The sequence below is a fragment of the Etheostoma cragini genome, chromosome 2 (genome assembly GCF_013103735.1).
Source record: "Etheostoma cragini isolate CJK2018 chromosome 2, CSU_Ecrag_1.0, whole genome shotgun sequence".
Classification (NCBI taxonomy): domain Eukaryota; kingdom Metazoa; phylum Chordata; class Actinopteri; order Perciformes; family Percidae; genus Etheostoma; species Etheostoma cragini.
Genome location: NC_048408.1, coordinates 25179063 through 25192055, shown reverse-complemented (window position 1 = coordinate 25192055; position 12993 = coordinate 25179063). Strand labels below are relative to the sequence as shown.

The following is a 12993-nucleotide window of genomic DNA, read 5'->3' as shown; positions in this document are numbered from 1 at the left end:
ATAACTTTCTAGTTTGGTGCAACTGTCCTGCTCCTCAGACATCCACAGGTGAGGTACTTCATGACAGTCATGCTGACGTGCATTAGAGGTCCCAGGTTAAAGAGCATGTGGTAGAAGGCATGGACAGACAGGCCTCCAGTTTCGTCACCGTATTTTAACGCTACGATGGGAGTATACAAGGGGTTGGTCAGATTACGGAAGCGCGGCCTGCTTGCTTCAATCACTTTCTTGGTACACTGCAGAGAGTGAGAGGGTGGACAAAAAAGACAGAGATTTCCAGTCAGACCTGCAGGATTAATTGCAGAAGTGTCACCGGGAAGCTAAGTCACTCAGACTGCATGGGAACTTACCCTGGCGATGTCATCAGGCGTTTGTCCCAGTGTCTCAAAGATGTCAACAGAAGAAGGAAGGTAGACGTTCTTGAAGTAATGCACCGTATCAGGATCAGCTCCAGGACACTCCTTCTGCTTCACATCATCTATCATCTTTGCTTCAAATTCTGTGCGCACCGGGCCCGGCTCAATCAGCGACAAGCTAAGGAGAGAGACACACAACAGAGGAGCCACATAAGAAGACTGGAACTCAACAAAAGAGCATTGTTAGATTGAGGAGGGGTAACAAACATGGCAAAGGTGTAACACTAGTGCGGAAACCATATATTGATTAATATTGCAAATGAATATTAACAACAATTTCAATAATTTATGAATTTCTTCAACATTTTGGTGTAGTCTTCTAAAGTGAAAACAAATTAACTTTTTTATCAATAGACCCTTGCAATGAATTTGCACACAAAGTGTTTAGGATGATAACAGTTTTTTTCTTTTTAAATTTAACCTTAACTTAACCAGGTAGCCCGTTGAGAACAGGTTCTCATTTGCAATGATGACCTGGCCAAGAAAAGCATAAGCGTGCAAGACAACATACAGCTTTACATACAATAAAATATAAGAAAACAGAACACAATAGGCTAAAGTTCTGATTAGGTAGGCCTAAAGCCGGTACAAATGGAGGTGTTGTAATATTTTTGAGGTTTTAGTTGTATATTCTGTAGCACACGGTCAAAATCAGTGGTAGGCTGATTATCAGGCTAAGTCTAATTTTGTTTTCACTAGCTAAAAAAATTGGAGTTGTTGGTTAATAGTGGCTGGTAAACGATTCATAGTTTAAAATATTTTATTAAATAAAAATGCGTTATAGAGAAGCGTTTAACGTTTTATCCAGCGCCATCAGGCCAAAATTTAAATGCAAATTTAAATATGTCCAATACTTTAATAATTAACAAATTATTTATGACCACATACATAATGACATCATTATCAGCCTCAGCTGTACTTTGAGTTTAGTGTTAATTAGCAAACCGGTTCATGAAATTGTTTGATCATGATTTTCAGGCCTAGATAAAGGGTGGAGGCAACACATAACAAAGCTTGTTGTCACATGTTAGACTCTGTATCTATGTAGTTTGTTAGTAATGACAGAAGTAGCATCAGGGGAACTCACGTAACATTAAACTTCAAGAGCTGCACAGCCAAACTCTCACAGAAGCCCTCGATAGCAAACTTGGAAGCTGCATACACGTCATTAAACACCACACCTATAGAAACACAGTGAATGCTTAAATGTCACCATGAGACGACATGCACAGTAGAGCCTGACCCATAAAGGATTTTTAAGGCCGATATCGATACAAATAATTATTTAAAAATCCGATATTCCGATATATCGGCCGATATACAGTATATTAAAAAAAATGAGTCCTCACTGAAATAATATGATAATGCATTTTAAAAATAAACTTTTGGCTCTAAGGCACAGTTTAATAGATCCGTAAACACATGTTCACCGTTTTTGTTACTGACATAAAGCACTCCATTAGTCTTCCTTCAGCTTTCCACCCACTCTTCCATTTGTCCATCATCAACCCATCCATATATCAAACTGCTGACAAACTGTCATTTCTCCCTGTAGCGTTTGACACCCTACCCCGCCTCACCTCCCTTCCCCTACCATACCGTCTGCTAACCTTGCAGTCCCATCACACTGCTGACCACGATGATGTGTCCTCCTTTCCTCTTCTTCATGTCAGGCATCACCTCCTTTATCATGCGGATCACCCCAAAGAAATTGGTCTCAAACACTTTCTTCATCTCTTCGATGGGGATGCTCTCTATTGGACCCACTAGTCCGATACCTGCGTTATTGACTGGTCAGGAGCAGAAGAAGGAATCAAAGAGGACAAGGAAAAAATTGAGTAAGGACATCATTTTGGGACAGCGTACCAGTGCAACACGATGAGGATGCATTTTACTTACTGAGGACATCCACGTGTCGATCTTTAATGCCATTTAAACACTGTTTGACGGACTCATCGTTGCAGACGTCCAGTACAGCCAGAGAAAGAGTTTTCCCGTATGCATCCCCGGCAGCTTCCACCAGCTTATCTTTACGTTTCAGGTCACGCATCGTTGCTATGACTGTGAACAGGTGGAAAAGAGGGGGGGAAAAAGAGATTGAGAGGAGGATAGAAGACATTTTTTAATTTATTTTTTAAAGAGAGAGAGCGGGAATGATGTGAAGCAAAGGGCTGCAGCTCGGAGTCAAACCCTGGCCCGATGCATCGAGGAGTAAACCTCTATATATGGTTGCCGACTGAGCTATCTGGGCGCCCAGAAGAGAGTTTTTAATGTATGTATTGACTAGCCTTGAGTTTTGAAAAAATGCCTTGCAGTACTAATCAGCCGTGTGAATGGAGGTCATAGAGACAAAGCCCCCCAGTATGTTCCTCTGGTATATGTAACTCTCTTGGTTTTACTGTATTTCTTTAGTAACTCTCTCCTGAAACATGCTCTTGTGGTTTTATTTTTACACTATTTTAACTTGTTATATTTATCCACTGTATTATTTGTAGACCTTATATAAAGATTAATAGAAGATACAATTTTCTTATGACAATTTAACAACATATTCTATGATCTTAGCCTATGGCACACGGTCAAAACTGTTGTTTTAGGGTGCTGAGGTGTTCATACTTTATTGACCACCACAGTAGTCCATAGGTACCCTTTTAGTTTAAAAAAGTAATCAGTTATCAGTTATCAACAAAAAGTGTTTTTAATCTCTCTGCGTATACTGTAGCCACGCTAGGCATCAAGTCTGAAATACCTCAACAATGTTTGGATGGACTGCCATGAAATGTAATCTTGACATTGATGTTCCCTTGCCAAACTGACATTTTTTTTATCAGCCTCGGCTTAATAATAATAAATTGTTCCCATGCTAACACTTAATTGGGATGTGAACATGGAAAACAACATACCTGTTTAACATCAGCATGTTAGGAGTGTCATTGCCAGCTCAGCTTGTAGTTCAAAGCATTGCTGTGCCTAAGTACGACCTCACAGGTTTGTTAAATGTAAGTCTGTATGGTCATGAGATTTCATGAACTATAGAAATTGATGAGTAGATAGGACACATGCACACCTTATTTGCTATGCCACAAATGTTTTGTGGTTTTTATATTGCCAGCTTTGATTAAAAAAAGACACTGACTTCTAACCGCAAGTTGATTTAAATATTTCAATCTCAATTAGATCTTTGTCATGCCGTATTGACCTTTGTGCAGGCATGATGCTTTCAGTCATTGCTGTTTGCCAATAGCTCTGCGTATGATTGTTATACTTTAATTTCCATGGGCAGCTTCCAAGTACGGGTTTGTGAATGGATGTAACACTCCGACAACACTACACCTTCAGGCTGCTGCTGTAAATAGGCTTGTGATTAGGCAACCTGCCCAGGTAAATGAGGTTTAAACAAGCCAATATCCCTATCTGGAAAGGCAAACTGAGTTTCTTTTGCCCGAGGCTGCATGTAGGTTCACACAAGATACACACATAAATACATGTTGATGAGTAGACTCCAGTGTCTTCATGTATGTGTCAAGTACAACATCTTTTTATGAATTATTGTGCAGCATTAACACGTTCTGTCTGTGTGCATTTCCATCCTGAGTGATCCTGACTTTGTGTATGTGTCCAGTCTTAGCAGTGAACGGAAAGAAAGGAGTAAAGGTCATGAAGAGGTGATAGGAGGCGATAATAGGTGAGAATGGAGGGAAAAGTACACACATATACAGGCACAAAGGAAACTGTGTTCACATACTGTACACCGCTTTCCTGAGTCCACCTGTTGGCTGTTTATTTTTTCTAATTTAATTCCCTTTTTGAATAAGTGAAATTACACAGGAAATGGGAAAGCTGTGGCTAAAGCTAGCCATTGTAGTAAAAATAACCTTAAGTAGGCCTATTATAGACCATCTGTGCTTCTGTTACAACAGTCAGGTTACATTTCAGCACTGTGTCACTGCTTTGGGGAATAGCTCTCGCCAACCTGTCATCCACAGTGGAGCTCAGTGAGCTGAGCCATAATCAGCCTTACCAAGGCTGTAGTGGGGCATTAGTTATTTTCTGCTCTTACATGCATAAGAGCAAGACATTTGGCCTTGTTCAGTTCAAATCTGTTTTTGACATATCCAGACTATATACAGATTGATTTTAGAAATTCTTGACATTAAAAAAATTTAAATTAAATGTATTTCCAATCGGATTTCTGCTGATGCGTTGCACTCCGGCGGCTTTGGCCACTCAAATCGTATTTTAAAGTGTCTTTTGCGTCACTCATGTATCCAAGAGCCTAATTGTGCCTATGCTTAAGTTAATGAGAAACAAATCAGATTGTTCCGCAGTCTAAATGTAGAAAAGGTTAAGTTGTGATCAGAGACTATGTGGCAGGGGGAGGCCAAGGGAGCTGGAAGCTTGTCCTGCATGTATACAACTTTACATTTTATCTCCTTGAAATTAAAAAGAATGTATACTTTTCCCTGACCTTTTTCAAATGCATGCTCAGTATTTTTCCTGCTGCTATAGGAAGCCATTGTTTCCCATTAATTTCCATATGGCATGAAAATCAATTAGCAAGTGAAACTTGCTTGAGTCTTGTGAGGCTGCATGATTTGTTTTGTCAATTTTAGAAAGTGATTATTGTATGGTTATGCAGTGTAAATGCAGATTGATTTTAAAAAGTCTGATTTATCTTATAACAAAAATATAACGTATACATGTTTTTATTGATTGGCTGACACATAAAAAAAGATTTGGTATGATCTTTTAAGGGGACCGCCAGCAATTAGTAGCCTGGCAATCCAGACCCAAATCCGAATGATTAAGGGTCTGGCATTGAGTAATGAAAGTTGCCCTCGAGGGGCGGCACAAAGCATGCATTTAAAAATCTCATTCCACGCAATTGGTTAACTGTACAACAAATCTCAAAAACACACAGGGTGACGTATCCAGAAACCCATACGCTTAGCTACCAGCGGAGCTAACCGATAGATTAAACTGTCGTCATCTGTTTAACTGGCCCCAGGCCCGCCTATATTGGGTGTGATTTGTGCAGCCCAGATACGAGGGTATAGTTAATGAGCAGCAGAACTCGACTGTAAAATAACTCGCTGAGCTAATTCAAATTGTGTTTTTGCAAGAACTTTGGATTTCCAGGCTAAGCAATTAGATAAATTCCCACTCATTTTCTAGGATCAGACAGTTTTGTTATTGATTCTAAATTGGATCCTCATTTACTCTAATGTGGTTGATGTGAAAGATCAAGATCAAGATAACTTTATTGTCCCCTGAGGGAAATTTGTCTTGGGCATCAGTACTACATAATGCTGCTGTAAACATCATTAAACACATAGACTTTACACACACATACAACAATCAACAATTGCAAACAACATCTCTTTAGATGGAAATCCCCCCTCTGTAGAAACATTGGCTTCTATCTTCATAATCATGTGGACTATGTAATACTCATATGTGCACTACACTCATTATGTAAGCTTCCTTACAATGCAGACGAAGAAAAGGAATGATAGCAAATGAGTTTATAAAGGGTTTAACAAGTTATCTAAGATTTAACATGCAAATAATGTTATTGGTAGGCAGTATTTTATTATTGAGTTGTCTTTCTTGTCTTGTCTATTCTCTCTTGTTATGTTATGGCAACACAAATCTAGCCTAAATCTAGCCAATGTGCTAAAGCACATTGCAATTGAATGCTATCCCTCTTTCTAACACACACAGTGCACCTACCGTGATAGCGCTTCTGCTCATCCTTGGCCAGCATCACGGCCATCCTCAGACCGATACCGGAGGAGCAGCCGGTGATCAGCACCACTTTCTGCCCGGGACTCACCATGGCTGCCCTGCTTCTCCGCTCTGTTGTCACCCTGAGACACCAGCAGACCAGCAACTCTGCAGGATGAGTGGTGATTGAAGGTAAGAATATCTGTAAGAGGATTAGAGAGAGAGAGACAGAGAGAGAGTCACATGGACAGAGTATAACAGTGAGATTATCCAGTAAACACTTGCTTGCCCCGGTGTGTCCTGTGGGAATCAAAGTTCTCTATTTTAGTCCATGATGGAAAAATATTGCCATGGCATTATCTGAAATGTAATAAACCCTCTGCCTGTCAGAGGTGTCTGACCAACAGTGTGAAGAACAAATATAAGCACCAATTTAAAGTCAAATATTGATGTGTAAAAGTCAGCTTCTGCTCAGCAAAGAGATTCAGCGCCCCTCAGTGGTCAATATGATTGTTCTTCATATCGGTCTAACGCTATCAATGTAAATGTAAATGTAAATGTGCTGTATTTATATAGCGCTTTTCCAGTCTTAACAACTGCTCAAAGCGCTTTTACATCTACAGGAAACATTCACCATTCACGCACATTCATACACTGTGGCCGGGGCTGCCATACAAGGTGCCACCTGCTCATCAGATAAACATTCACACACATTCACACTCCGATGCGCAGCACCGGGGGCAACTCGGGGTTCAGTGCCTTGCCCAAGGACACTTCGACAATGACTGCAGGGGCAGGGATCGAACCACCAACCTTCCGATTGGCAGGCAACCGCTCTACCACTGAGCCACAGCCAATGTCAATGGAACAACTTCTGTTATACATATCAAAGCCAACACAAACCTGGCTCCATTATATATGATGATGTCAGAAGATGTTTTTTTTGGCAGAGTGAGTTATATAATAATAGATGAAACAAAAGATACACACACAACTGCAAAATATCTCTGCATGTCTCCTTCTCTTACGCACACACACACACACACAAACACACACACACACACGCACACGCACACACACACACCTACCTACACCTACACCTACACCTGAGCGTAGCTGTCTTAAGACAACCCTCTTGAAGCAGAAGGACAATTGGAAATATTCCTGGAATCTATTTTGTTTCTCTTTTCTCTTTACAAAGAAAAGTATGCGTGTGTGTCTGTATGCAATTTACTTCTGTTACCAAAACATTACCTTCTAATGATTATTGAACATCACATTTAAAGTATCTTCATCTAAAAACATAAACTCTTTTTACCACCAGCAGAATATGACAAACGGTAAAGTTTCTCTCCAGTATTTGTCTTTGACATTTTATTGTAGCAATAAAATAAGCTACTGTACTAAATAAACATTTTTTGATTTGATTATACTATTATATTTGTTCCCGAGTCACCTGCACATACTATCCTTCTAAGTCTTCTAATAGTCATATTTAGCCGACAAGTGATCTAAAGAAAAACATGTCTAAATGGATGCCTAAAACAGGACAGGGGTGACCTGAGGCTTGTATAGGTATTTCCGTGAATGTATGCATGTGGGTGCATGCACTGAGCTCCGATCCTCCATAGACTTAAAAAAATAAGAAAAAATAACCCTAAAAATTAAGTTCTCTCTATAAAAAACGTTTCTGATACCACCCCATGAGCTGCTTGTTTCTTTTCACTTTTCTACATCAGAGATAAAGAATGAATAACCCCTGTTTTTTTTTTTTGTCTTTTTCATTATGCCTATAGGAAGAATATGGTGTATGTGTGTTGGAAGAAAGTGTGGGGTGGGCAAAGACAGACAGGCACTGGAATTTGGAATCTGCAGCAGCATTTTTTTATTAGTTGGGCAGCACCGATGTCCTGTCCCAGCACGCTTTTTGTGTGTGTCTGTGTGTGTGTGTGTGTGTGTGTGTGTGTGTTTATTTTATCTTTTCTTTCATGTTTTTTTAAATATTTGGTCCTATATAAGGAAACTTCGCTGGCAGTTTTTTTTTTTATATTAAAACTTAATGCACGTGCCCGAGCACATGCATATGCACGTGCCAACGTGCGCACACGTGCAAAAGAGAAATAGAGATAGCCACATAGACCCTTACTTCACTCAGACAATAATGACGCGAATAATGACACGCGCAGTAATTATGTTTCTGTACAGCCCCACGAGCTCCTAACCAGGAGTCTCTGGGGAGGGAGGGGTCACCTCGGAGGAGAGAGGGGCGAGGGGAGGGGGGAGGAGAGAAAGTGGGTGAAGAAAGAAAAGACCTTGTGAGATTAAGGATTTTCCCCCCGCTGGTCTCCCCTCTTCATCCGTCCGTCCAAAATAAAATCAGTAATGACCGGAGAGTGAGCTCTGCTGAATATATTTTTTTCATCAATTAAATCAGCGTTAATGCATGCGCGCTCTTAATTGCCAGCTGGTAAAGTGCGTGTTGGGGCGCACGGGCGCGAGGAAACAGTTCCTAAGATCTCGCCCGCAAAGCCAAAAGTTTCTCTGACTTCAGGTGTCTCGCGGAGCGCAGGGGAGGCACGAGGGAATTACTGGCCGCCGTATCGATAGCTTCAAATGCAATATGATGGATCGATGGAGTCCAGTGCGCGAGACATGGCTGCTGTTGCTGCTCGTCTCGGTGTTTCACGTCTCAACGGCAGGTAGGCTGAAATATTAAGAACTGTTTACTTGTGTATCTCTGTGAAAATAATTAGCTCCCCGAGTTCAATTAGCCTAATTGTGTTTTAGCCTGTAAAAAGGTGAAGATGATGCTTCCTCTTTCCTTTCCTTTCTTCCTCTCTCTGGGTCACATCAGTTGTCACCACTTGCCGTACAGCCCCTGAAGCTCATCCACTTTAAGTGTCATCCTTAACCCTTCCTTAACATAATTTGTAAAACTTTCCAGCAAAAACACTCACTGTCAGCCATTTGTGCATCTAGACAAATATGTGATTGTCTATGTGATGTTGGTTTTGTCAGGGATAGGTCAATTCTCCCCCCATAAAAAGTGCTCTAGTCCTTTTCCACTCAATTTTCAGAACAAATGGCTTTTTGACAGATGCTTTTGTAATGTCAGGTCAGGCAGACATAAAGCTTATTGAACTGAACCACCATATTTCTGGGCTCCTTGAGCCCACTGCACATTTTCTAGACAGTCGAAAGGCATAGGCCTATATGTCTAGACTTGTTCTGCCATACCTGCATCAGTCTGTGCTCTCATACACCAGCATTCAGAATTTTGAACCTGTACAGCTGGGTAATGGGGAGCAGATTGAGGAAAATTAAAGTGAGCTGTGCTGAACTGTACTGGGGACTCGAGCCGCACTGAAAACATATGAGGAGGACTTTGTTCTCTAGGGTTCTTGGAGCCTGGTGGTGGCCTCATGGTTAGATCAGCATATGTGCAAGTGTGCGCCATCAGTGTGTTTGAGTAGCAAAGTGTTGTGGACTTTGCTGTTAAATCTTCTTAAAGAGACCATTTAAACTACAAAACATTTCAAAACTAGAGAAAGCAAAGTACTTGGTGTCTGTTATAGCAGATGAGTTGGGCCTAATGCATCGGGACAGGTCAGACGAGTCAGCTATTTCCTAAATATTAAATCAACTTCCAGATATTTAGTATTTTATATTTCTGTTTAAACTTTATGATATTCATTGAAATTTCAAGTTAAGACAAGAACATCACATGTAGTTAGGCTTCAAATTTAATTCTTGACCTTGAAAACAATAGTTGACAAAACAGTCTTATTGCATTTAGTCTTTTTGGTAACTATTGTGGCGCATGCGATTATACTACATCAGCAAAGAATTTTTAAGTTGTCATGGAATTGTAGATGTTTTTATTTCCATTTTGCCCGCCTACTGCTTTCTACCAAGAGTTAAATCAGAAGATCAAAACAACTCTCATGTTTGTACAGTAAATACAAATCTTAAGCCAGAAGCTGATTAGCTTAGTTTAACAAAAAGATATAAATTAGGGAGACAGCGATAGCTGACTCTGTACAAAGTCAACAAAATCCACTAATTAACAATTAAACGCACATTAATTAATTGTATTTTGTTTGTTTAATGCATTTAAAAAAGCCAACCCTAACAACAACAATTTCCGGTGTCACATGATGATAGACATGGGACTATTTCTTGGCCAGCGGCAGTAAATTCCTTATCTTGGAGTCTTGGAAGTTTCTAGGCATCTAGGAAATACAAACAAAAGAAGACATGATATGACTGTTGCATAGTGTGTCCACCAGATGGCGCTCTACAACATCCCTGTTGGCAACACTCTATTATTTTTTTGTTATTGTGGTTTTGTTCAAAGGGCTTATAAATAACTAACTTTAGAGAAATCTGTTTATGTTTTGTTACACGTTTCTGGATTTTAAAAACAAATATACATTGGCTGATAGATCGGAATATCGGATTTTTAAATACCCAAATATTTGTATCGGTATCAGCCTTAAACTCCTTCATTGATCGGGCTCTAGTTGAAAAGTTCAGCTACAAAGTGAATTCTTAACCTCGGAAACAGCAGTTGGCAAAACAGGCTCAACTCAAGATGAGATGAATGAATGAATAACATGGGTTATTATTGAAAGTTCCAGAACAGCTACTTAATGGACTTTGAGTTTAGGGTGTTTAGTGAGTTGCATATAATGTCCTCATGGACTTTACAGATCCAACTTACAGTTCTCACCTGGCTAAGCACCCAGGAAAACAAAGGAAAAGCTTATAAAAAAAAAATCATTACATCCGTTGTTTTCCTCATTTAATGGCTGTTTTATTTGCCAGGCAGCATTTACCCGCTTTATTGAGCCTTGACGTGCTGCATCTGAAGACATTCTGAGAATATTGATATTATGTCCCGACAGCCTTCAAGTATTTTTTAACAACCTGCCTTTGAACTGAAGATTAATAGCAAATCTGCCTGCTGGCTACTTTATTCGATCATGTCTCATTGATGTGTTAAAAAACTAAGTGAAGACAGAGGTTGTTAGGCTGCTGAATTATTAGCCCACACTCTGGGTCGAACCTATCTCTGTCTGTGAAGTGTGTGTGACCACCTGCCCTTTAGGGCCATTCAGGGTCAAACTCGGTTGGGGCGTAGCATCCCCCACCTGGCGATCAGAGAACACATCCTTTAGGAATTCATCCATAAACAACCCATCTGGTAAAGTGAAACTCAGAAAACAAAGTCATACACACATATAGGGGTGGAACGATTCATCAATCTGGATAGATGTATCTATTCAATGATCCACAATCCAATATTATCGATGCAAAGTGAAAATATCAATACATATTTGTAACACGCCTCTTTATTTTGGATTACCACTTCACATTTATTGTTTTAATTGAAATGTCCAGAAGAGCTCAGTAATTAAATTGTTCAATCATTTTTTAGTTTTTTTTTTTTGTTGCTAAAAATGCAACTGTGTTAAATGGGCATAAGATATCGTCTCATATTGATTGCAGTCCCCTGAATTGAATCAAAATGAAATCGTATCGCGACAGACTTTGGGATATCAGGAAACATTGTATTCCTATGTATATTGAATCCATATAACATTGTATAGTTATAAAACTTGTGATTTACACCCCTGCACACATACGCAGTATACTGTCTCACTTTCTTCTTCAGGTACTGGACAAACTCGCCCATAACACCTATAATTAGACTGTCTTCAGTGACATGTCATTCTCGATTTTTTTTTGTTTTTTTGTTTTGTTACTGTCAAATGCAATCACACACCTGGCTGTCAGCAGGTTGGGTGTAAATTATGATCATTATTATGAGCAATGTGGTCAAGTTGCGGTCAAGAATGTCACAGTCTAGCCTAAGGTGTTTCAGGGTCATACCTGGTTCACTACCAGCTTTAAATCTGACCCTGGCTATTTATTGCTTTCAAAGTGTTCAGTTAAATCATCTGGTTGCCAGTGAAGCACAGCTATAGTCAAGTATGTTCAGTTTAAACTCCTTCCTGCCTCATTTTGAGCTTATGGCTGAAAATGGTGGAAAGTGTGTTCAGAGAGTGGAAAAAAGTAATATCACTCTTCTGTTTGGTGAGAAAATCAGTCTTGATCAAAGATCTATACTCTACGAGACCCTCGGCCAAGCAGACACACATTACTAAGTAAGAGATACCTGCCTCACCTTTTCAGTTTTCTTACATTTCATGGCCTGTAATCAACAACTTGACAGCTTTAAATTTTACCCTGGCACAACATTGAAAGACTAATAGCCCCATTTTACTGATCTAAGCACACTGTGTGAAGCGCATGGCGCAGGTGCGTTTAGGGCGTGTCCAAGTCCACTTTTGCTATTCTGACGCTGGAAAAAACGGTCTGTGTGCCGGGCACATGGTTCAAAAGGGTTGTACATGTCTTCATTTATTCATATGTGCGTTTTGGTTCATAACATGTAATAAACAAATCAAAGTGTCATCTCCCATTCACTTTAAAAGACGCGCGTTTGTACTTTGGTGCAAAACTGTAATGTTTTTATTTTTAGCCTTTGCTTGTGTGTGTGTGGGTGCTACTGCGCAGATGCGTTTAGGGCGTGTCCAAGTCCACTTTTGCTAGTTTGACGCTGGAAAACAGGGTCTGTGTGCCAGGCACATGGTTCAAAAGGGTTGTACATGTCTTCATTAATTCCTATGTGCGTTTTGGTTCATAACATGTAATAAACAAATAAGAGTGTCATCTCCCAATCACTTTAAAAAACGCGCGTTTGTACCTTGGTGTTTATTTTTAGCCTTTGCGTGTGTGTGTGTGTGTGTGTGTGTGTGTGTGTGTGTGTGTGTGTGCGTGCGTG

The 12993-nt window shown here is 40.0% G+C and overlaps 2 protein-coding genes across 4 annotated transcripts in view; one reads left to right on the top strand and one right to left on the bottom strand.

Annotated features, from left to right (window-relative positions):
• Positions 1 to 6290, bottom strand: part of LOC117957262 (retinol dehydrogenase 8-like) — a 17636-nt gene extending 11346 nt beyond the window's left edge. Inside the window, exons 1-6 of one of the 2 annotated variants that reach the window (XM_034892881.1) lie at positions 6150 to 6290; positions 2316 to 2477; positions 2027 to 2206; positions 1504 to 1597; positions 351 to 534; positions 1 to 236 (exon numbers count right to left, since the gene is read on the bottom strand). In XM_034892881.1, the coding sequence (XP_034748772.1) occupies positions 9 to 236; positions 351 to 534; positions 1504 to 1597; positions 2027 to 2206; positions 2316 to 2477; positions 6150 to 6255 (954 nt within the window). In that variant the 5' untranslated portion in view covers positions 6256 to 6290 and the 3' untranslated portion in view covers positions 1 to 8. The remainder of the gene's footprint in view (positions 237 to 350; positions 535 to 1503; positions 1598 to 2026; positions 2207 to 2315; positions 2478 to 6149) is intronic. The other variant, XM_034892887.1, reaches the window with a different exon arrangement.
• The window catches only part of LOC117957242 (collagen alpha-1(XI) chain-like), a 45355-nt gene continuing 38492 nt past the window's right edge, over positions 6131 to 12993 (top strand). Inside the window, exon 1 of one of the 2 annotated variants that reach the window (XM_034892858.1) lies at positions 6131 to 6335. Coding sequence is in view for 1 of the 2 variants with exons in the window: in XM_034892852.1 (XP_034748743.1) it covers positions 8764 to 8842 (79 nt within the window). In the remaining variant the exon portion in view is untranslated. Of the gene's footprint in view, positions 6336 to 8436; positions 8843 to 12993 lie in introns of those variants that run through there. The other variant, XM_034892852.1, reaches the window with a different exon arrangement.